Raw genomic sequence first — 21,424 nt, forward strand, 5'->3', positions numbered from 1 at the left:
AATAAACATGCAGGATTTGAGAAAGAAGTTAAGGATATTTTGTATGATATTAATCAAAAGTTCATGTTGAAATGAATAAATAGTGTATAATTAAATGAAAACTATATAAGAGAAAATATATTTCTGTATAAATAAAGCTATTAAATACAAAAATGGGTAAACTCTAAGTTCTTTACATCTTCAGTTAAACTCGCCTACTTGTACACCAATGCCTCGCCTTCTTTTTGTAAACAGAACAACACACTGTTGTGACGAGGACCAGACGAGGACTGATTTGAGAAATAAATTTACAAAATACTTTCTACAGGCCTCTGCATACAATGGATTGTTTTTAATTTTGTAAGTATAATGGCCGTTCTAGACATCCAATCATTCTGACGTTTGCAACAGTTTTTGTTTAGAAATTTAGGACTGAACCTTGTGATAAAAGAAGAAATTTGCAGCTCATTCGAAAAAAATGGCTCAGTGCAGTGGCGAGCTGTTTGACGTGCCCGGTGAACTGAGCAGCAAAGCGCACACCTTCATTGGTTTGTCCGGGCTTGACACTTTGAACAACGCCACCCACAGAGCCATATGGGACGCGTTCACTAACAACCGCAGGCATGACAAGGTCTCGGTGCACTACAAACTGTTCCCACCAGAGCACGTCTTTCCAACAGCCAAGCCAAAGGTTTTCAATCTTTCTCTGCGAATAAACATGATGATTGTCTCTTTGTGCAGAGGAACACCTATGAATGGTACATTCCAAAGGGCATCCTCAAAAGGAATTGGATGAACAAGTACCTTAATGTGGTGCCCTCTGTGGTAGTCATTTTTTACGACCTCGACTGGTTTGACCCCTTCTGGAATGAAAAGAAAATCGAGTGCGCCTCCAGGGTGCAGTCAGTGAGGTGAAAATACCTTTCATTTTTGCATGATTAAATCTGTTAAATCAGAGCATTAAAATAATATTATATTCTTTAATGAGTGAAAAGATACAAAACAAATCTTTTTATCGATGTATACATTTTAAATGTTGTGTATATATATATTTTCACTTTTTAAATTCATTTTTTAATATTGTTTATATAATCTGCCAAAACATTTTAAATTAAATTCTACATTCCATATCGCAAGGGCGGCGCTGGAAGGCCGAACAACACGAATCGCTGTGGTGCTGATTCAGACAGGTCCACCCATCCCTGCAGGTGACGAGTCAATTACTGCCGAGCGGGCGGCCACCCTGTGCACAACTTGCGAGTTGAATGCTAAGAATCTGTTCCTGTTGCCACACAACGACCACCTGCACGGCTACACGCTGCGCTTGGAGAACGCCTTTTATGACCTGGCGCAGTCCTTCTACAACCAGAAGGTGCGCACGGTTCGTGGACACCGTGACCACCTCAACAAGACCACGCACCAGTACCTCTTTGTGCGGCACCAGTTCAAGATGGGCTTCCTCAATGAACTCAAACAGGACGCCACCGCTGCCAGCAAGTAAGATCAAAATGAAGTAGATTCCTGCTTTTATACACATTAACATGGGCTCGTGAGTCTCAGTGGAGACTCACAACCAACAAAATATATTAATGAATGTGACCACTAGTTTGAGAAAAAACATAAGGAGAGGTTAACTGAAATTTGACTATCGATTTGAATTTGCTATATATAACAAAGAGAAACATAATGTTAGAAATACAGATGTTGCCCACAGAGTATTTTTTGTTGATACATCCTACAGAATATTTTCTGCTTATTGTACAGTCAGACTCATGTGAAAAATAATAAACTTGCACAAATTTCCATTTAAATTTCCAAGATTTTATAGCTTCACTCCTCTTATGTCCTATACTTGACTCTAGCTATCCCGCCACTCCTTTTTGTCATAGAACTAGTTCAATAGTAAATATTTTTCCTTGGCAGGCACTACGCACAGGCGTACAGCCACTTACTGGACGTTCGGGTGGTGGACACGAACACCTTGGAGGTCAAGACGGTTGCAGCCTACATAAATTACAAGCTGTGCCGCATCGCCTTCAACCAGAATCTTCCGCGGGACGCCATCGCCCAGTTCAGGAAGCATATTGACCTTTTTAAGAATATGGTTGGCCCAATGGAGATTTCCTTTGAGCACCACGCGTGGCTTTCTAAGCAGTAAGTATTTGAGAGATTTATGAGAAAATTGCTGCAGTTACATATTTTTCAAAGTGTTACACATTCATCAATTCTATATTTTGAACTATTCTCGTACTATTGAGAGATTGCGTAAGAGCATGCGTGAGGAAAGATTAAAGTTAGTAGGGGGTCAGTGAGCAAGCTAAGTGCCTGTGTTTTATTATCCTAGACTTTACAATTACATACAATTCCTAATTACAAATTGCATCTACAATTACGAGTACAATTCTTCTACAAAGTGATAAGTAACGATTTATTACAAAGGTTCTGCGTTTTTGGGGAGTTGTTTGATGAAGCAATCCATCACGGCCTCCCTGCAGTACAGACACAGCATCCAGGAGTTTATTTCCACCAGGCGGCGCAGTACTCTATGGACCGAAAAAATGCATGCCTGGAAAACTGCCAAGTAAATGTTAACACTTAACCATGGCAGAGTGGAATTTTAAATTAAAATTCTCAGGATATCAACATCTACCCTCAGCCTGACCCTCTTGATGGCCTTGAAGATCTAGAATTCTATGGACAGCGTCCGTGGCGTCCAGGCAAGCTGAGTGCCGAGCCTGCTGACGCTGTCAAGGAGAAGGAGGCGATACAGGCACTGCAGTTCAAAGAGAAGTCTGTCAATCACAGTGTAAGAATTGGTTTTTACTCTCAACAGGTTGAAGTATTGTTTTCAAAAATTAGATGATAATCATATCATTGCTGGGTAGTGCTATATCTCAAGCAAAAACCTACCGCTGCCCGAGGACAAGACGACAGTTGGGTAACATAATAAATATTATTTGAAAACGCGTGTGGACTGTTTTATTGCAGTTGTCCAAATGGCTGAAGAATACTACCACGCAAAAGACTTCAAAAAGGCGCTGACGTAAGTTGAACTGTCATTATTGGAGTTAGGTTGTTAATGTACTCTCCCTTTGGCGTACAGTCTGCTAAGTCATATGCTTTGGGAGTTCCGAGGTGAGCAATGGTCACTTCTGATGACCAACGTATTGCTCAAGGCCCTGGAGTGCGTTTATTATTCACCCAGTGTGACGGAGTTTGTCGCTCTGGCTATTGAGGCTCAGAGTTCCACGGTTCTGATGCAACAGGAAGATAAAGCAGTTCTTTTTGAAAACATCTTCAGGATATTCAGGGTAAGAGAGCTAAGAAATATGATAAACTAATTTTCAATTATTGCTAATGTATATTTGAAAATATTTTTAACATTTGTCATGTATGAACAAGTTTTTAATTCTATATTATGATCAAAACGGACTTCATCCTTGTTGCTTAACTAAGTTTTTAGTTCAAGAATAGACCTTACAAAAACTAATAAAATCCATACAATCCTGAAAGAGTGATCAAGCTTATCAACATTATTGTAAGTTCCTTAAGTTTTCTACTGTTGCTGTTTTCCTAGGGTGAAGCACCTATTGTGCCGGAAAATATTCAAGTGGGTGCCAACTATGGCAAGGTGTGGAAGGCTGCATTTGCTGCCAGCAACGAATCAAATCCCATCACTGTGGAGATGACTAACGCAACATCTTTTTTGGAAACCAAAACTTCTTTTGGTCACAGCAGTTTTCAGGAAGACAAAAGCACCAGTCTAAAAATTTGGATCAGGAACAAGTGCAGCCAGAAGGTGTCCATATGCAGGTCAACCGTGACAGTTTCCAGTCCCACAAACAGTACCGAACTGCAACTGGTTCCTGCCACTGGAACGGTTCCCTTCACACTTGAACCGCACACAATTGGGGAGTTTGGTTGCTCCTTCAGCGCGAAGCAAGAAGACGTCGGGAAGGAGTTCACCATCAGTTCGGTAAACCTGTGTTTGGGACCGAAGTTGGACGAGAGCATTTTGCTGCGTTTCTCCGCGCAGAACAATCCACAGACCTTCACCAATCCAGCAGAACTTGTTCAATTTGGGTGAGATAACGTTTGTAAGCTTTCAGATGTAGTTTATCAGTAAAACTTTGATTTAGTACAAACCAATTTTTTTGGATTTTTATGATACAGATTCAATGCAAAGGAGTTGCGCCAGTTCCAAGATCAAGAACAGTTGCTGTCGTGTAGCGTGTGCCCCAGAGAAGCGCATTTGAGTGCAAAAATCGAAAATGAGGGGCCAGCCTTGCTAGGAGAGTGGTTTCCCGTGCAACTGCACTTGGAAAACAACGAAAGCGGCCCAATATCATCGGTGGTCATCAAAATTTCACTTATGCAACCAAATGAGAAAGAACTTGACCAAGCCAGTGAGTTTTTTTTTTTTTTTTTTTGGAACTAAATCAAATTGTGTTCTACATAAAAGAGCAATGAATATTCCATTCCTGTTTGACTGTAGGCATTTTTTCAGCACATCTCTGCTTAAATCCGTTGGCGGAGGTAATTTCTCCACCACCTATTATGATTGAGCTAGACAAATTGGATGTCAACTCGTCCTGCTCATACACATTCCACTTGAAGTCCCTGAGGGTAGGCCAGAAGAGCCTCGTCATTGATGTGAGCAACCCTTATACTTTATAACACTTTATTTGATGTTTTTTCCCTATTTAGATCATGTATATTCTGAATGAGAGCACCAAATGCGAGAGAATTGAAAACTTGGACATTGAAATTGTCAAACCATTTGAAGCCGTCGCCAAATTCTTCACGCAGAAGTTTGACCAGGTGACCAAAGCATACTCGCAAGAGCCGTTTGTTGTGCTGCTTGAGCTCAAGTGTCTTTCTCCGTGGTCTCTAGCCATTGAAAACACCAATTTGGAACTGGTAAGTTTGTCCACCGTAACAGCGTTTTGACAGGCAAACCCTCCAAATGACTTAAAATTTTTTAATTCATTTCAAATGAGTTTTAAAACGTGACTCTAAAATGAAAAATATTAAAGTTCATCTTAACTGTGGATTTTTCCGCATGTCAGACCTCTCTTTCGACCACAGTTTGACTTAAACTTAATATTGTTTTCTTTCTGAACTTCCGACGGCAGGTGCAGCCACTGCAGAATGTGGGCAAAGCTTGCCAGTCGCAGCTGCAGAACGAAGTCCTCAACACTGGCGAGGTGGGCACTGAGGCGTACTGCGTGCTGGCAGAGAAGGAGAGCGAGCAGCCCGTGTCGGTGGGCATGTACACTATCCGGTGGCGCCGAAAAAATACGTTCGTTTGAACCCTTTTCTGTTCTGGACGCCAACTTGATCACCACTCTCTTTTGTTGCAGGCCCAAAGAGATGGTAACAAGCAGCAGCATCACGCTGCCAGCGCTTCTCAAGGTAGACCCCGCACCGCTATTAGTCGAGATGGATCTACCTGCGCATGGCTGGGTCGGCTCGCCCATGGCCGCTTCAGTCAACATCTGCAACAGAACTAGTCAGCTGCTTGAGGTTGAGCTTAACCTGCAGGCCAGTGATGCGTTCATGTTTGCCGGACAGAAACAGGTAACTGACACTATTGCCCCAAGAATAGTTTAACTTTGAAGCCTCAAAAAGATATTAATTATTTTAGAATAATATTTAAAGCAGTTTCAATGCTCTAAACATTGTATTCTATTCATTCCTTTAGCTCAAACTGCGGTTGGTGCCCGAGTCTGTCCACACGTTGTGCTACAACCTGTATCCGTTGCTGTCGGGTCTGGTTGCTCTCCCTCAGCTCAAGTTGTCACCAGCTGACTCTTCTTCAGAGCTCAGAGCAAATCAATTGGCGGAATTGCTTGAGAGGTCTCTCCCGACTCATATATATGTTATGGTAACTCTGAGTTTGGGTGGCTATGTTGTGACTGCTAATTTCTTCCCATTTTCAGCCACGTGCTAAAGGTAAATCTGATATTTCGACTTGAAGAAACTGCTTGGACAGAAAAATTTATTTGATATGGAAATAATTGTGATGATTGCGTAATTCTATTAAATCTATTACAAACGACTTTAGTGACTTGAATTACCATCTCAGCTTACACATTCAAGGTGATTCCATTATACCAGCGGTCTCATCTTTAAAACGACTTTGCTTATTGATCAGTATTATGGTTATTAGAATAAGTTTATGAAGGAAATCAAATTATTTTGAATAAAAATATTTCAATGCGTGAGAGACCAAGATATTCTCCAAGTCAGTTTATTGTGACAACATTTCCAATACAAAAATATGACACGTTGTCGTTAGTTAATAAATAACCGTGTGAGCTAGGAGTAGCTCATTTACGTAATTCAGAACAATACTTGAGGATCAAAACCAACACTTACACAATGAAAAAAATGAACACTCTTGAATCAACGTATAGCGCGACTGACGATAATTAAAATCTACAAGCTAGAATCACAAACAGTTAGGCGGTCACGGAGAAAGATTCTCGCGGCGAGGAGTTTGAAGAGCCAGTGAGCAAGAGTTCGCCATTGGAAACAAAGCCAGCGTAAGAATTGACCACATGCGGTGCCTCGTTGAACTCGTCCAATTCGTCACCAAGGTAGCCGCTGTCTGCCAACAGCAAGTATTGCTCGGAACGCGTCGGCCATAGCAGGTGACAGATCACGCAGTAAGCCAGCGCGTCAGCAGAATACGTGATGCCTGAAACAAAATTATTAATACATAGTGCGACTCCGCAAGATTTAGCACATTCTTCGATTGAACTAATAAATTTATTTCGCAGTTTTCTATTTGATTTTTTAAATTTCCATTAGACCCATTACTGCTATTTTCCTGAACTTCCAGAAGACAGACAATGAAAAACTCACGCGTTCTAAAATTCTGACAAGAAGCAGCACCTCTGCCAATTTGGGAGAACTCAATTTAACTATATAAATGAGGAGCCAAGTTTTTTCCACGCTCAGAGTTTGTTGAAGCTCAGAAGCGTAAGCTTTTGAACAGATGCAAATTCTTTTTCAATTTGTATTTAATTAATCAAGCTAACCTACAGGTCGAGTAAAAAATTACACTGCTAGTTAAACCCTCACCTCGCCTGAAAATAAACCAGGCTACATAAAACATAAAAATGTAGTTGCAATTAATACAGCTCATGTTGCAACAATATACAGAAATAATTGAACAGAAAAAAATTATTTAAACTTACCTAGAATGAGCTTGAATCTGTAGAGCGATGAAATCTGCAGGGCGATCAGAGCTATGATGGGCAAGTAGATGAACCAGACAAGGGCAGAAGCGCCAAAGTGCAGTAGGAAGTTGAGTTTCTGAGCGTTGTGCTCGTGCAACATGGTGTAGCGCAGTTCCAGTAAGAACCAGCCCATGATCAGAGTGCGGAATATCAGGATCAACCAGCCCGGCCAGGTCTGGTACTCGTCGATGTCTTCGATAATGTCCACCTCGGTCTAAAACAGAAAAACAAAGTAGAGAATAAATATAATTATGGCAAGAACTATCAACGCTGCACGTAAAATAATAAATAAAATTAATTAATTAATTTAACAGAGCTTAACAATAGAGTTTGTTTGCTGTGCACTCACAGTGTTCCAGACATAGAGTAGGATGTGCACTACGCCATAGAGCATCCAAATACCGAAGACAAGCGGCTTCCAGGTAAGCTCAATCCGCGTGATGGCCCAGCCCTTGGCCAAAAGCAGCAGCAAGAGCATGAAAAGTGTCTGAAAAAGAAAAATAAATTGAAGCCACGATAATTTAAATGAGGATTTTGCCCTGATTAAGTTTATTGACAAAAAGAAGTCAGACATACACGAGAGAGGATGTCGAGGATGTCTCCAGCGACGGCAACGTCGGTCACACCAACGCCGTCCACAGCGTACTTGGCGCCATGCACCACCTCCAGAAGCATGGCCACCATCTCAAGCATGACACTGGCAAGGAACAGTCTTGTCACTGGATGTTTTTGGTGCATTACTGCATGAATCTACAATGAGGAAATAATATCATTTTATTATCAAACAGTAACACACTTTTCCAAATATTAAGTTCATTATTAACTTGAACAGAAAAGTGATATTAAAATGTGATGTAAAGAGTCAAACTGGACGTAATTAATACTAGTTGGACACTTACCTGCAGAGGGACTAGGATTACATAGATCAGGAGGAACAAGAATGAGATCTCCAAGGTGTTCTGTAAAATGAGCATAATATTTTTAACTTAAAAAATCAATCGCATCATTTTGTTAAAGCTTGTACACTTGCTTAGAATTTAGAAGAAAATTTTGTTGGCATTCTAATTTATTTAAGTATGTACATAAAAATATTTTTTTAAATATTAATAATTAGTATTTTTGATTGATTGAAATTAATCAAAAGATATTCTGAATTAATACAAATTGCGTTTATCAAAGAATGAAGATAAAAAATTAGAGATTTAACAGGAAACTGCAGACTTTTTTCAAATTAGTTCTTGGAATTTGCTTGAAGCTCTGCGTAAAATTGAGAGTACCTGCTTGTCAAACGAGAACTGGAGCTCAAGCGCGTTGTGGTGGCTGGCATTGGGGTTGCCGTTGACCAGCCAAAGGTCGTAGTCGATCTGGAGCGACTCGTTGAGGTGGTGCCACTGGCAGGTGGTCTCGTTACGGTAGCAGGCCACCAGACTAAGGTACCAGAAGCGCGGCTGCACCAGGTCCTGGATGGTGAAGGTGAACTGGTGGCCGTTGATGACGTTGGCTGGTTCCTCGTCGTCACAGAGTCCACCCAGCGGACACGGCACCCGCCGCAAAAAGTCCTTGCCGCGGTCGTTGCACGCAGCGTCATACGCAGCGCCGTCAATCTTGTGCATCATGCGCCGGCACGCTAGTTCACCGTCCACCACTGTCCGGTTGCCATAGTACTCAAGGAAGAAGCCGCGGTCCAGCACGGCTAACGTCACCGTCGCCGACGACGCCGTCGCCGCTGTGACGTTTCCGTAGATGTAGCCCAGAGAGTCGCGCGCGTTGTGCATGTTCGCCTGCACGCAATATATATAACAATTTTTACATGACGATTGGGCACGGAAATCGGGAAATGAAAAGAAGCATTATTGCTAAGTTGCTAATTGAAAATATTTTATAGGAGAGAGTTCAACTTAATGCCTTTAAAGTCCTTTGAATACCTAGTCTATTAAAATTTGATAAAATTCCTCTCAAGTGAAGACAGATAATATTTTTCTAAAAAATTCCATTAATCAGTTCAACTAAAACTATTAATTAAGGTGGACATAAATCTGCACCTCAGAGGTAGTTATTAATATACTATAGAGCCTAGAGGGACTGAATATATATGTTAGTATTACAATCTCATTCCAAATTTCTTTCACACAATAGCAGCAGTCATCTGTAGACATATCATTATCAACGCTAACATGGCATCAAGAGGCTCTATGCAAATAAACTTGATATACGAAATGAAATATAATACTCTTATCAAAATGGGTCATCCAAGACCAATCTCTCGTCAGCAAATATACTTCAAATAGATCCAAATAAACAAATTAAAATTTTCTGCATAAATTGTACTATTTTTACCCCTTTAACAAATTGCTCAACCAGGTTTTGATAAGCATATTTTTATCATTTAAATTAACTGATGCATTGCGTAACAGTGATTTCATTAGTATTGAAAATACATATTTATATAATCACATCAGGAAAATTAATCCAAATTTAAAAACTCTAAACTAATAAAAAAGAAATATTCGCTTGACAGTCACATCATATTGGAGCCATGTTCTCAGTCTTAACATTAAAATTTTCAACCTTTTGAATGCCAAATTTGGCGAGGAAGTGGAAGAAGTCGGCCGTGTTCCATGTTCCGCGAAGGTGGGCCGACCGTGCCACGCAGATTACCGACAGCAGCACGACGCACACCGCCGTCGGCCGCATTCTTCACCGACGATCAAGCTCTTCTTCCACACTGTCACGAGCCATCATCCACTGGACAGAGCTGTAAAGGAAGCTATGTATCTGTATTGAACAAACGCGCACTTCAGATATTCTGGCCTCTGTCCAAAAAATGGTACTGAATATCTTACGACGGATTGTTGTGTTCCAGCACCTCTAGGAAGAATGAGCGTCTGGAATTACTTCTGCTTTAAGCAGGGTCGACGTGTAGAGTCGAAATTAGTGCGATTTTCTATGACACTCAGAAGGACAAGTCTCAGCATCAGCTGCCTGACCGCTGACCGCGACCGCCCGCATACCGAGCGAGAAGGGGAGTGATACACATATTATTTATATACCTGAATCTTATCATCAAATACATAATCGTTAGTCAAGAAACACAAATTAATTTCCTTTTAATTTTTATCATTATCATTTGTTCTATCAAAATTTAGAAGAAAGTAAAGACATAACCGGACATAACTGAGCGCTTTCTTTGTCTCTGTTACTTACTAACTTTTTCTGTCTGCAGCAGCAAAGGGGCGTAGTGGGCGTACCATTCTATCGACAAATTTATGCGAATTAGTTTCCCGCGAAACTGTATTGATCGCAGGGGTTCAGGGGTTGTTGCCTTCAGCTTGACACCGACAACCTCAGTGGAGCTAGTTTTCAGAACACAAACTTAAAATTAAATCGTGTGAATAACAACGAAAAGAACTCAATATAATAATATTTCTAGCAGTATGGTTCCAATGGTAGCCCTGTGTGTAAAATTTACGCTTTTATATGCCATCGATTAATATTTCAAATGAATTCACTTAGATCAATTACTGCGGGAAATTAAAACAAAGATAATTGTACATAAATTGCCAAATATAGTTTATTAGCATTAATTTCTTCCATCCGTTATCACCAAACAGAGATTTTATGTCAATATTGTGAGTCCCAGCCCAAAATGCAGTTTATGGCTCCCACGCGCGTAGCATGGACGAGTCGTGTTTTAAATTAAAAAACATTTAACACAAAGTTTTTGTTTTCAAATAGAGATTGAAGAAATATTCGACATGGAAGGGGACACATATGTATATTGTCAACGCAATGTTACGTCATATTTCTGAACAGCAACAACAATCATAATAAAATAAAGAATCATAAATAGTTTTTAATTAGGGGGCTAAAGTGTATCATAACTTGGCTCACAATTAATTCACAGAAAAACAGCGTTCGATATTTCAGTTTGGAAATAAATACAGCGCATTAAATGGTGCACGAATTGCATATGAAACACTAGTCCAAACTGTTTAATATATAAGATAAAAAATGCTTATGGCGCTATCACCTATTGTAATTTACAGTAATTAATTTCATAACTTGGTATCTGCATCTGCAACACTAGACAAAACGTTCACAGACAATTAATTCAATCAATAATGGCTGCACACATTCGTATCAGACTATGATCCTCAACAAGAAACTCAACTCGGATTTACGTGAAACACATTGGTTATCACACACGCCAGAGAAATGCTAAGATACATAGTCAGGTAAAAATGTTACTATCAACAAGGGCAGTTACATGGACATGGACAGCTGGTGTACGTATTATTTTCATGCTTCCTATAGCGTATGTAGGTATCAAAAAGTTAGAAAAATGCACAAGCTACGTTTTAAAAAGTGGTTTCCACTTGCAAGCTCCTAACGTGGGTAAATCTAGCTTATGTGTACGCTTTGACCGGTTTCGTAAAATTTTAAAATCTGCTTGTTAAGGGCGTGAGTATCTAAGCGTGAGGTCAATTTCAAGATCGCAACCCCGATTTTCATCGCAATGATGTCGTTAGTCCTTATTGCAGAAAAGGCTCAAAATTGTCAACTTAAAGCAAACAAGAAGAGAGTCTACCTTATGGGCCTGTAAGGCGTTGGTTAACGAGACCATTAAATTCCTAGTTAACACGGACATAACATACTGTCCATTCAGAGTTTTGCTCTAAAACGGAAGCTAAGTTTGGCGTTAATATGCCATTCCATATTATTTTTTTTGTCCCCAAGTGAAATGTTAAGCTCTCTTTAGGGATAACAGGGCTATGACTTCGATTTCAGAATAATCAGTCCAGAAAACTTAGAATCTGGACTTGGAGTCATGGGGCCGATTTTGTAAATGATTGAGCTGCCTAGGAAAGAGTACCACGTTCTTCCCTGCAAAATGCTGTTCACAAAGAGGCGGATTTCAAACTTTTCCAATGCAAGCTCTTCTGTGAGGTCAATGCTTGACTCCAGAGTTCAACTCCTGGATCTAAAGAGTACCAATAAGGGTCTTTAGGGAGGTTAGGCCACATTGTCAAGAGCCTATTGTAACAAATTCACTTTGCAGTCAGAACCGACAGCAAATTTCATCTCCAAACCTTGTTATAAAGACCGCCGCAAAGCCGTCGTGTGTATATGAAAAGCTATGCAATTTGATATCAGCTAACATTCTTACTTAGAGCACCAAACTTACATGATTTTGGCCTTGCGGTTTAAAATTTAATTTTAACCTACCATACAATTAATTATTATTCCTGGCATGACTAGTGTGCGGCTTGGTGCTTCGGGTCGAAGTAACGCGCGGTCAAAATACCAAAATACATTTACACGGAATTTACACAGTTGGGTGCGACAGCGGCGGGGAAAGCAACTCATTCCTTCTCTCAAATGCAACTCTCAAGCATTGGCAAGGGTTTCGCCCGCCTTGGCGACTCTCACAAGGCCTCAACAAAACTGGCTGGGAAGAGTCCCGTGCGACCAGTGCGCTCCTGCGTTCCCTTGTACCAGCCGTCGTCGCGCTTTTTGTGCACGTAAATCACGTCGCCCATTTCCAGCGCGAGTTCGTGCTCGCTGTTTGGTGGGTACGGCACAATGCACCGAAATCTGCAAACAAAATTGCACCCAGATTAACAAACAATCGGTCGCAAGTCTCAATTGGAATGACCAGGGTGCTTTTCGTCTACTTTTACTTTGATTCCAAATTGATTTGCTAATTTAAGATTCAAATAAAGAAAGAGCACTGTCACTCAGGTCCATGTTTATGGATAATGCTATGCATACTCTTTAATTATTTACGACTCCAAATATAGTAACTCACCTCTCCTTGACAGGAGGGAAGAGGGCGCGGTTCTTCTTGCCATGCTCAGCAGATGAGGCGTCTAACGAATTTGACTTCCTGTGATTTGAAGTCATCGCTGGATCGGCGGAAGCAGGGTTGGACCTGAAATATTTTATGACGTCACTCTCAACAACCATAAAAGCGGCGTTAGAATTGACACATAACAATTTGATTCACGATTTGCGTAGTACAGAGTGTAAAGGGCGCTGCAGAAATTCCGATTGGTACAATAGGTGCATCAAAGTGACACAACAGACACAAAAAAATATGCAAAGCCAGTGGGTGCATGTGCGTTTGTACCTGTTGGCGACAAAGGGGTTTGGCATGCTGGACCGCGGGTCCTTATGCTTGATACGTTGCGATCCGGCTGATTGTGAGAAGTGCTGTTTGGATTTGTAGCAGTCGGGGGTTTGCTGCAAAAGCTGACTGGGACACGATCCGGACCTACACAGTCAAGAGGCCATGCGTGACGGTCACAAAGTGCACAACAAGATTTCACGATAAGGCATGCAAGGTACCACCCAAGAGAACAGAGACAACACGCAAGCATTCAAACGGGTTAGAGTTTTCACCTGGTGTGCACAGGAGTGGCTGACGGCGCAAGGGCAGCCACCGCAGGTGTTGCCGTCACTAAATCTGTCCCTGAGAGTGAACCGTCGTCGAAGACCGGGTTGTCCATTGAGTAGGTCGACGGCGGCGGCGACTTGGAGTTTTTGATCGTGGCCAGTCGACGGATCAGGCCACTTCCCAGACTTTTCTTATCTTTAGCCTTAAGTTAGAAGCAATAGTTAAACTCAATTAATTCCACCATCATACAAGATCAACAATTAGCAATTTTATGATAAACTAATGTCGTTTCTTAAGAAATAATGTAAGTAGATGAGTGAATTGTTTCAACCAAAGACCAAAATGAGGAGACACGATGGTCCTGACCTGGACCACTGAGGGTTATGAACCCATTTTTTTCATGACGTTATTGGGACATATGTTTTTGCGAGCTAATCGCTATCATGCTACACATAACTCATAAGAGATTAACAGATAAAAATGGCAGCAAAAATTATATTTGAAGTTTAAATTCCCAATTATAATTAGTTGTAATTAATACACTCTAGATTGAGCAACGCAAGAGGATATTTTGTTAGTTTAATCAAGATATTTATGCTAATGAGGTTCCCCAAGCTGAAATAATGATTAAATTTGTTAATATATTTTAAGGCTCTCATGGTTAAACGTTACTGGGTTATAAGAACTTCTACTAATCGAGCTCAGGCAACAATAATCTTAAAACATTTGAGGCGGTTTCCATAAATAATGGATGATAACAAAGGAACGTCCAAAGAGATAATTTTATCCATGCCAAGAGGAAAATTAGTATTGCTGGTCAACATGAGCTTGTCTAAAGCAAGCAGTTCTGCAAAATCACTCTATTTGAATGTTGTGTTATGCGTATTGTGAAAGTACCTTCTCAGCAGATGAGTGACCCTGCGGTGCGAGAGAAACGACTGGGGAAGCCGAAACAGATGTTGAAACCAGCTGCGAGGCGTTTTGGCCACGGGGCAGCGCTGTTACGGTTATCATGGACTCAGGTCCTTGAGCGCGCCATGCAGAAGAAATGCTTGAAGCTGCCAGGATTGAGTTTGGACTGACCGATCTTGGTGGAAGCTCAGGAGGAGCACAAAGATCTGGGAAGAAAATTGAATGATTTTTGTTAAGTCGCTTAACAATTTAATTAGGATATGGCGCAAGTTTTTATTGAAGAGTTAACAATTCATTTATCAATACAAATAATTAATAATAACAATAATCGTCATGAAGTGCAAATTCCAAAAATGTTTGGTTTTTAAAAATCCGATAATTTTTCGAAAAGTTATGGTACTTTGAAACATTTAGGAAATTTTCAACTTTTTAAAAATTGTTTCTTTTCGAAAAATACTCGGATATTTAAAACCCTAACGTTTTTGGAATTTGCACTTCATGACGATTCCAAAACTGTGCATTTGATAATTTTTGGACACTTTCGATAATTTTTTGGTTTTTCCATGTGGACACCTGGGAAATTGCGCGCGACACGATAACGGTTTGCACGAATGTTTTTAATTTTTCATCAGATATCAATGAAGACTGCAGCTAAATTTTGGCTATCTTGAAAAAATTTCTAGATATTTTTTCTTTCCTCAAAAATTTAAGAAAATTTTTACGGGAATTTTAAGGAAAATTCAAAGGTGCTGGAAATTTTTGTTCTCCATTAATAAGATTGAAAATTTTATCAGCTTTCAGAATCTGTGCTTATTTTTGCTCTTGGACCCATAGGTATTGAGCTGCAAGACCTAACTTGGACCCCTGATGAAAATCGACAATTTTGGTCTGATTTTAAAAAACAAATATTTTTCCTGACATTTTGAGCCCGCATACCGAATTTAAATTTTTTATTTTAATAAATTTCTCGCTAATGTGCAGTTTATTTTGCGCCTACGTCTTTTGCTCGTGCTCGCCACATGTAGCGCTTGGCCGCCAGTGAGCATGTCGCTACTCCGCCAACGCGAAATAGTTCCAACTTTGCAGCTATGTTATTTGTAAACTATGCTAGATAAAAGAATTTTAATTGGTGCTAGTTCATACTGCACTCTGCACTTTATACTTAAAAATTGGCGGTGAGTATTCCGATTCGCCAGGCGGAACATACCCAGGGTTCCCTTGTGAATAGAACTCCTACACAAGGCACTTACTTGACTGGACATGAGTGCTCTTCGTAGGTGTAGCGTTTGGCTGCGACGACGCGACATTCTGCACAGCGGCATGAGCAGCCGCTAGCACGTGTTTGGCTATCTCCAGGTACGGCCTGTCAGGATTGGTGGAGGCCTTGTTTACATTTGGCTGTGTCGGCTGCGCCCTTCCCCAGCCAGGTGACCCCTGCGCCTGGCCCCTGCTGCTGTTTGCTGGCGATGCATGATTTCTGGACAAAGAAACTCATGTTAAGATACAAAACCAACGAGATAATGCGAAAAGGTTACTTTGGCAGTGCTACATAGTTGCCTGGGAAGACGCCACTCTTGTTTGTGACTTGAGACGTGCCCCTGAACCATCCATCCTGACATTTTTCAGTCACTATATAAACAACGCCTTTCTTCAGCTCCAGTTCGTCTGCTTTTTGCGGCTTATAAGGGTACATGGCGACATAACTGAAACCGAGCCAAAATTTTATTAATATAAAAGGCTATCAGAAATAAAGAACAATAATTATGTTACATATAAGTTATATTAAAGTTATTTAAAACTAAATTTTAGGGTATGTTCAGCCACTCACACTGCAGGAAGTTGGACACTGCCCTGGTGGTCACTGATTGAACGCTTGTGGTGGCGGTGGTTGCGGCTGCTGCCGTGGTGTTTTTCGCCTGAAGAATTTGCATCAATTCCTGAGGGATCAGCTAGGTGCCTAAAAAAAGTTACATACATAATTATTATTTAACCAAATATTAGAGTCATCTTTATTATCTTGCCATGTGTGCTTGATTAAAACATATTTCAGTTTAATCACAAATAAGCTACGTTGACCAATAGAAACAGACATGGAGTCATTTAAAACTTGTAACGTTTCTAAGTTTAGTGTTGATCTAAACTTGTCAATATTTGATATACCTTGTGGGGTTGGCCGGGTGTAGCAGGTTGAGGCTGTGTCGCTTCTCTTTGTGGGGCGCGTGTGAGGCGGAGGCAGTGCTTCTAGGGTTAGGTGGTGGTGGCTTCTCCTGAAGCGGTGGCGACGCTGGCGATGATGGAGAAGTCGAGCTTGGCGTTGACGTGCTGGTCGAGCTGTTAGGCGAGGCAGATGACTGAGAGCTTGATGATGGCTCCAGCCGCTCTACCAAGTGGTGGGTCTTCAACTCACTGCTAATCGGTATAAGAGGAGTCGTTTCCTCAGAGGTTGGCGTAGGTGGTGCTACCTTTGATGGACCAGGATGTGCACTGATATGAAGAGTTACCATTAATAAAATGTATACAGAAAAATTATTACAAAAAATATAATTGTTGAAGATACAAAAAAAATCCACAAAAATAATATAACATAGAGTATTTATGTAATATATTTATGTTAAATAACTGCATGCATACCAGTCAAAGATGGCAAACTTTTCATCATTTCACAGCAAAGCGGATTCATATGAATACAATCAGGTGAAAATTAACTTAGATGACTTTGATTTAGGTATTTGAATAAAGAAATTGAAAAGCAGTTGGTAGAGAGAACCAATTCCTGCTCTGCCCTACTCACTTTGAGGACAGCTTCATGAGATTTCGAGCGACGTGATTCATCTCGACAAAAGCCAGAGGGAAAATTCCAATTTTGTGGCTTAGCCGTCCTTCAGCCCAATTTTCATCAACGCGTCTGATAACTGTGATTATTTCACCCTGCAAAAACCAAAATCAGACCATTTTCATTATCACCTCAAATCTTGCATGCCTTTTTGAACGCCAAACAGCCTTCTTCCTCTTCAGAATTCATCTTGAAATCATAGAGAGCCTTGCATTGCGGCACAGGCGATGGTAAAGGATTGATCACTTCCACGTACACAGAAGGAAAGACGCCTTTATTGCCATTGCACTCTCCGTGGAACCAGTTAGCATCTACTTTCTTCTTCAGCAAAATCAGATCGCCCTTTTTGAAGTTGAGGTCACTAAAATATCAAAGACAAAATTACCCAATTATTTCAAGATTTCATTCAAATAAAACGAACGATTCATATCAACAAAAACGTTAAATATTACAAGAGATAATTTAAACTAGCACACTATTACATGTCAATAAATTTCATAACATACCCTGCTTCAGGCGAGGAATAACTGTAGAGTGCTCTTGCGCAGGGTTGGCAGGAGAGGATGACGTGCTGTAAAGAAAATAACAATTATTGAAACTCCTCCTATGAATTAAATGAAATAAAAATAATTTCCTTGTATTTAAGGTTTCAGCCCTAAACTTAAACCTGATTAGTAAGTTATTTATCATAAAAATTGATAAAAATGATTCTCTATGATCACATTAATTTGACAAAGAAAGCTCACTTCTTTGGCAGTGGTCTCTGGCTTTGTGGCTGGGTTGGAAGTGTGCTGGTGTCTGTGGTGATGCCTAGGCTCGCTAACGTGGTGCGGGGCGGCCACGGGTTTGGCTGCGGCGGGTTTCTTGCCTGAGTGGTTGATGCTCTCGAGAATGCGCATAAGCAGCACATTGCACGGCAGCTCATCAATAGTGCACTCAATCAGTACTCTGCACTCAGGACAGCGTAGCTCCTTGTGTGCTTCGTAGATGTCGAGCAGGCACTTCTTGCAGAAGGTGTGCTGGCAGGGCAGCACCTTGCTCGATGTGTCCAGCCGGTCCAAGCACACGGAGCACTCAAGCAGGTCATTCAACGTCCACTCGTCCATTTTGGCTGGATTCCTTATCTCGCCATATCAGCTGCAGAACACCAGAAAACAGCGTTAGAAAACTCATAAATAAACAAAATTCCGGCATCGCAACAGATGACAGAGTCAAGTACCATAATAAAATAATGCACCTGTTCCGTTGCTCATTTGGGTGTGTGCCCATGGCAATACACCCTGTTGAGGCGCAAAAATCGAGAATTTATGTTCACAATTAGAGTGAGAAAGTAAATTAGAAGGACCCGTTAGGCTGATGGGTCTCTGGGGGTGTTGAATAGCTCCCGGAGTGGATTGTGTAATGCACGAATAATTTATGCACGTCAAGTCACGCAATACATACATCCGCAAAAACGAGTGTGTTGACTCGTCTCTTGGCCGATTGCTTTCAAATTAAAAAATATTTTAACTCGTCACTACTTACTCGTGGCAGAGCCTATGGTCCAGGTTACGGTCGTATTAAGTCCAGCGGTTCCCGGTTTTGATTCTATGCCCGCCACCCGTTGATGCAAATAAAAGATGAGATTATGTATGACTCTTCAGAGGAACAATGGAATCCTGCCCCCTTCCTTCCGCTCCAGCAATAAAAACCAACCAACCCATGAACCAACCACCACCCTCCTATTCACAAGAGAAACCTCCTTGAGCTGCTATGGAGATAGACTCTGGATGGTTGCAACGAAACGAAGAGAGGAAGGGAGAGCGCGAGTTTTGTTCGTGTCGCCTGATGCGCTATATTTTGAACTTGGCGGGCATTGCAAGGTAGTAAAAACGCATCAAACTCTTACCTCTCAGTAGTTCCATGAAAAAATATGGAGGACTGTTTCGATTCCGATCTTTGCAGAGGATTAATTCGTTTCTTTGACTTGGCATCGGTGACATCAGCTCACGAAGCATGGCAGATCAAGTAAGTTTTCGGTGTTATTACGCTTTGATATGCGATATTGTGTGTTTTACAACTGACATTTCTTGTGATTATTTGTTTCCCTAATCGTCTGGTCCAAAAATTTGTGATTAGCATTCACGATCAGCACGAAATATGGAGGTCATTACCGACCACGTTTTCGCCTGCTATAGCCATGGCGTCGTAGCAATGAGCTCTAACTATACTAAAAACTCTATTTATGAGTACCTCAAGATATTATAGCAATTTTCCTGGTTGAAACACAGCTTGTTCATTTTCCTGACACGAAATCCACTCGGTATTAATGCTTTTGATCAACTTTGGTATGTGGATGGATGGGTTATTTACACTCATCACTACATCACCGGTTACAATCATAACTTGAAATGAATTTGAGCAGTAATAATTATTAAGTATCCTACCTAGATACCTCGCCTCTTTAGCCTGCATGCTGATAATATCATGCATAAAACAAGTTTTATTTTGGCTTAACCTATATAATTGTATTATGGAAGGATATTCTGAACGGGGTTGGCTTTGCAGAATGAGCGCGCATTCCAAAAACAGCCGACCATCTTCCTGAGCAGGAAGAAAGCCCTTGCGACGAAAAAAAGGGCGGCTCTACGTTACACGCGCAACGTTGGCCTCGGCTTCAAGACCCCACGAGAGGTTAGTCTGTCAGAACCGATCTCATGCCTTTTTTTCTCCTTTTGCAGACTGAGAGAGCTTTCCAGAAACAGCAAACTGTTTGCCTGAACAGGAAGGCAAATTTAAAGAAGAAAACCCGGCACTACAGGAACATTGGGCTGGGTTTTAAAACTCCCCGAGAGGTTTGTTTGTTTCTCTCTGCTCCGGTGGTGGCGGCAAGCTGGTGTTGGTGCTTCTACGGTGCTTACGTCTCAATACCAACCATGTCTATTATTATTAAGTCTCTACTAACCTTTTAATTATGGAAAAATTACATTTTTTGCCACCCACTTAAAGTTTTTGCCACCCAAAATTTTATATGGGATTCTCATAAGAAATGGCGAGATGTGTAACCTGGTGGACACTGCAATTTTTCCATATTTAGTGCATTCTGGTTTACACATACTTGGATGGTTGCTACTCTCTTTACTATTACTTCTTCATTCATTATTATGTTTCATGTTTCATGTTCAGGGGTCCCTTCAAATAAAATTAATAGAGGATTTAATTCCATAATATGCAGTTATTGAATTGAAAATAAGTACTCTTGAGGAACGCATTTAGAAACTTAATTATTTAAATCCTCTTTTTGCTGCAAATATGCTACAGCAATACTGCAAAATGCTGTAAACATTTAAGGCACTTGAGAAGGCATCTCTGGCTTTGGGTTAATTTTCTGTTGCTTGTGATTGTTGATTCAATTTTTGCATTGAAAAGTCAATTATGCATATTTATTTTTTGTGGTTGCATCTGTTATCAGGAAAAGACACCGTCTCTGTTCAGTCAGTCGCAAGGGGGACGTTTTGCACACGTTTCATGATGATAAAAAATATTGTACAAATTGAATCAATCTCTTGTTATTGGTATTGGGCGTAATATGTTTAAAAGTCAATAATATCTTGAATATGTTTCTAATCAGAACATTTTTCTTCTCTCAGGCCATTGAGGGTACCTACATCGATAAGAAGTGCCCATTCACCGGCAATGTCTCCATTCGCGGACGCATCCTGACTGGGGTAGTCCAAAAGATGAAGATGCAGAGAACAATTGTCATCAGGCGCGACTATTTGCATTACATTCGCAAATACAATCGCTTTGAGAAGAGACATAGAAATATGTCCGTTCATCTCTCTCCCTGCTTCAGGTAAGGAAGCGACTATCCAAAATCGGTACATTTTACTGACCACTCTTTCTGCAGGGACGTGTCCAACGGTGACGTTGTCACCATCGGGGAGTGCAGACCTCTCTCCAAGACAGTGAGGTTCAATGTCCTCAAGGTGACCAAGGGAGCTGGCTCAAAGAAGAGCTTCAAGAAGTTCTGAATTATGTAAAATTTAATAAAAAAAAGGAGAGAAAATCTGGTAG

General features: G+C 40.8%; 4 protein-coding genes across 9 annotated transcripts; 2 read left to right on the forward strand and 2 right to left on the reverse strand.

The window, feature by feature from the left end:
- Positions 1-210: 210 nt before the first annotated feature.
- Positions 211-6,040, forward strand: gry (trafficking protein particle complex subunit 11 gry). Of its 2 annotated transcripts, none has more exons than XM_065477922.1 (18): positions 211-339; positions 444-670; positions 721-890; positions 1,117-1,476; positions 1,903-2,133; positions 2,419-2,560; positions 2,615-2,785; positions 2,839-2,917; positions 2,968-3,022; positions 3,083-3,290; positions 3,557-4,062; positions 4,153-4,385; positions 4,487-4,632; positions 4,687-4,899; positions 5,115-5,281; positions 5,343-5,559; positions 5,684-5,866; positions 5,922-6,040. In XM_065477922.1, exons 2-18 carry the CDS (start codon positions 458-460, stop codon positions 5,955-5,957), a joined length of 3,330 nt encoding a protein of 1,109 aa, XP_065333994.1. In that variant the 5' UTR covers positions 211-339; positions 444-457; the 3' UTR covers positions 5,958-6,040. The 2 variants fall into 2 exon arrangements, with proteins under 2 accessions (XP_065333994.1, XP_065333995.1); XM_065477923.1 differs by having other exon boundaries at positions 221-339; positions 391-670.
- Positions 6,041-6,199: 159 nt separating this feature from the next.
- On the reverse strand, positions 6,200-10,244 carry LOC135935523 (transmembrane protein 145). Of its 2 annotated transcripts, none has more exons than XM_065477924.1 (8): positions 10,070-10,244; positions 9,795-9,981; positions 8,504-9,007; positions 8,126-8,185; positions 7,803-7,976; positions 7,576-7,713; positions 7,185-7,440; positions 6,200-6,682 (listed from the first exon to the last, which is right to left on the reverse strand). In XM_065477924.1, the coding sequence occupies exons 2-8, from the start codon at positions 9,918-9,920 to the stop codon at positions 6,444-6,446; spliced, it is 1,497 nt and encodes a 498-aa protein (XP_065333996.1). In that variant the 5' UTR covers positions 9,921-9,981; positions 10,070-10,244; the 3' UTR covers positions 6,200-6,443. The 2 variants fall into 2 exon arrangements, with proteins under 2 accessions (XP_065333996.1, XP_065333997.1); XM_065477925.1 differs by having other exon boundaries at positions 9,795-10,001.
- A 535-nt stretch (positions 10,245-10,779) lies between these two features.
- Positions 10,780-19,088, reverse strand: LOC135935514 (E3 ubiquitin-protein ligase SH3RF1-like). Of its 3 annotated transcripts, none has more exons than XM_065477910.1 (14): positions 18,893-19,086; positions 18,115-18,505; positions 17,875-17,939; positions 17,516-17,729; positions 17,327-17,463; positions 16,696-17,019; positions 16,364-16,492; positions 16,071-16,238; positions 15,786-16,012; positions 14,521-14,741; positions 13,629-13,825; positions 13,357-13,500; positions 13,036-13,158; positions 10,780-12,821 (listed from the first exon to the last, which is right to left on the reverse strand). In XM_065477910.1, exons 2-14 carry the CDS (start codon positions 18,472-18,474, stop codon positions 12,653-12,655), a joined length of 2,478 nt encoding a protein of 825 aa, XP_065333982.1. In that variant the 5' UTR covers positions 18,475-18,505; positions 18,893-19,086; the 3' UTR covers positions 10,780-12,652. The 3 variants fall into 3 exon arrangements, with proteins under 3 accessions (XP_065333982.1, XP_065333983.1, XP_065333984.1); XM_065477911.1 differs by lacking the exon at positions 18,893-19,086 and adding an exon at positions 18,606-18,624; XM_065477912.1 differs by lacking the exon at positions 13,357-13,500 and having other exon boundaries at positions 18,893-19,088.
- A 128-nt stretch (positions 19,089-19,216) lies between these two features.
- RpS11 (ribosomal protein S11) lies at positions 19,217-21,416 on the forward strand. 2 transcript variants are annotated; one of them, XM_065477914.1, is made up of 4 exons: positions 19,217-19,375; positions 20,089-20,202; positions 20,998-21,203; positions 21,258-21,416. In XM_065477914.1, exons 1-4 carry the CDS (start codon positions 19,364-19,366, stop codon positions 21,379-21,381), a joined length of 456 nt encoding a protein of 151 aa, XP_065333986.1. In that variant the 5' UTR covers positions 19,217-19,363; the 3' UTR covers positions 21,382-21,416. The 2 variants fall into 2 exon arrangements, with proteins under 2 accessions (XP_065333986.1, XP_065333985.1); XM_065477913.1 differs by lacking the exon at positions 20,089-20,202 and adding an exon at positions 19,916-20,041 and having other exon boundaries at positions 19,239-19,375.
- The last annotated feature ends 8 nt before the right edge of the window (positions 21,417-21,424 follow it).

Source organism: Cloeon dipterum, chromosome 2 (assembly GCF_949628265.1).
Source record: "Cloeon dipterum chromosome 2, ieCloDipt1.1, whole genome shotgun sequence".
In the NCBI taxonomy this organism is placed as follows: Eukaryota; Metazoa; Arthropoda; class Insecta; order Ephemeroptera; family Baetidae; genus Cloeon; species Cloeon dipterum.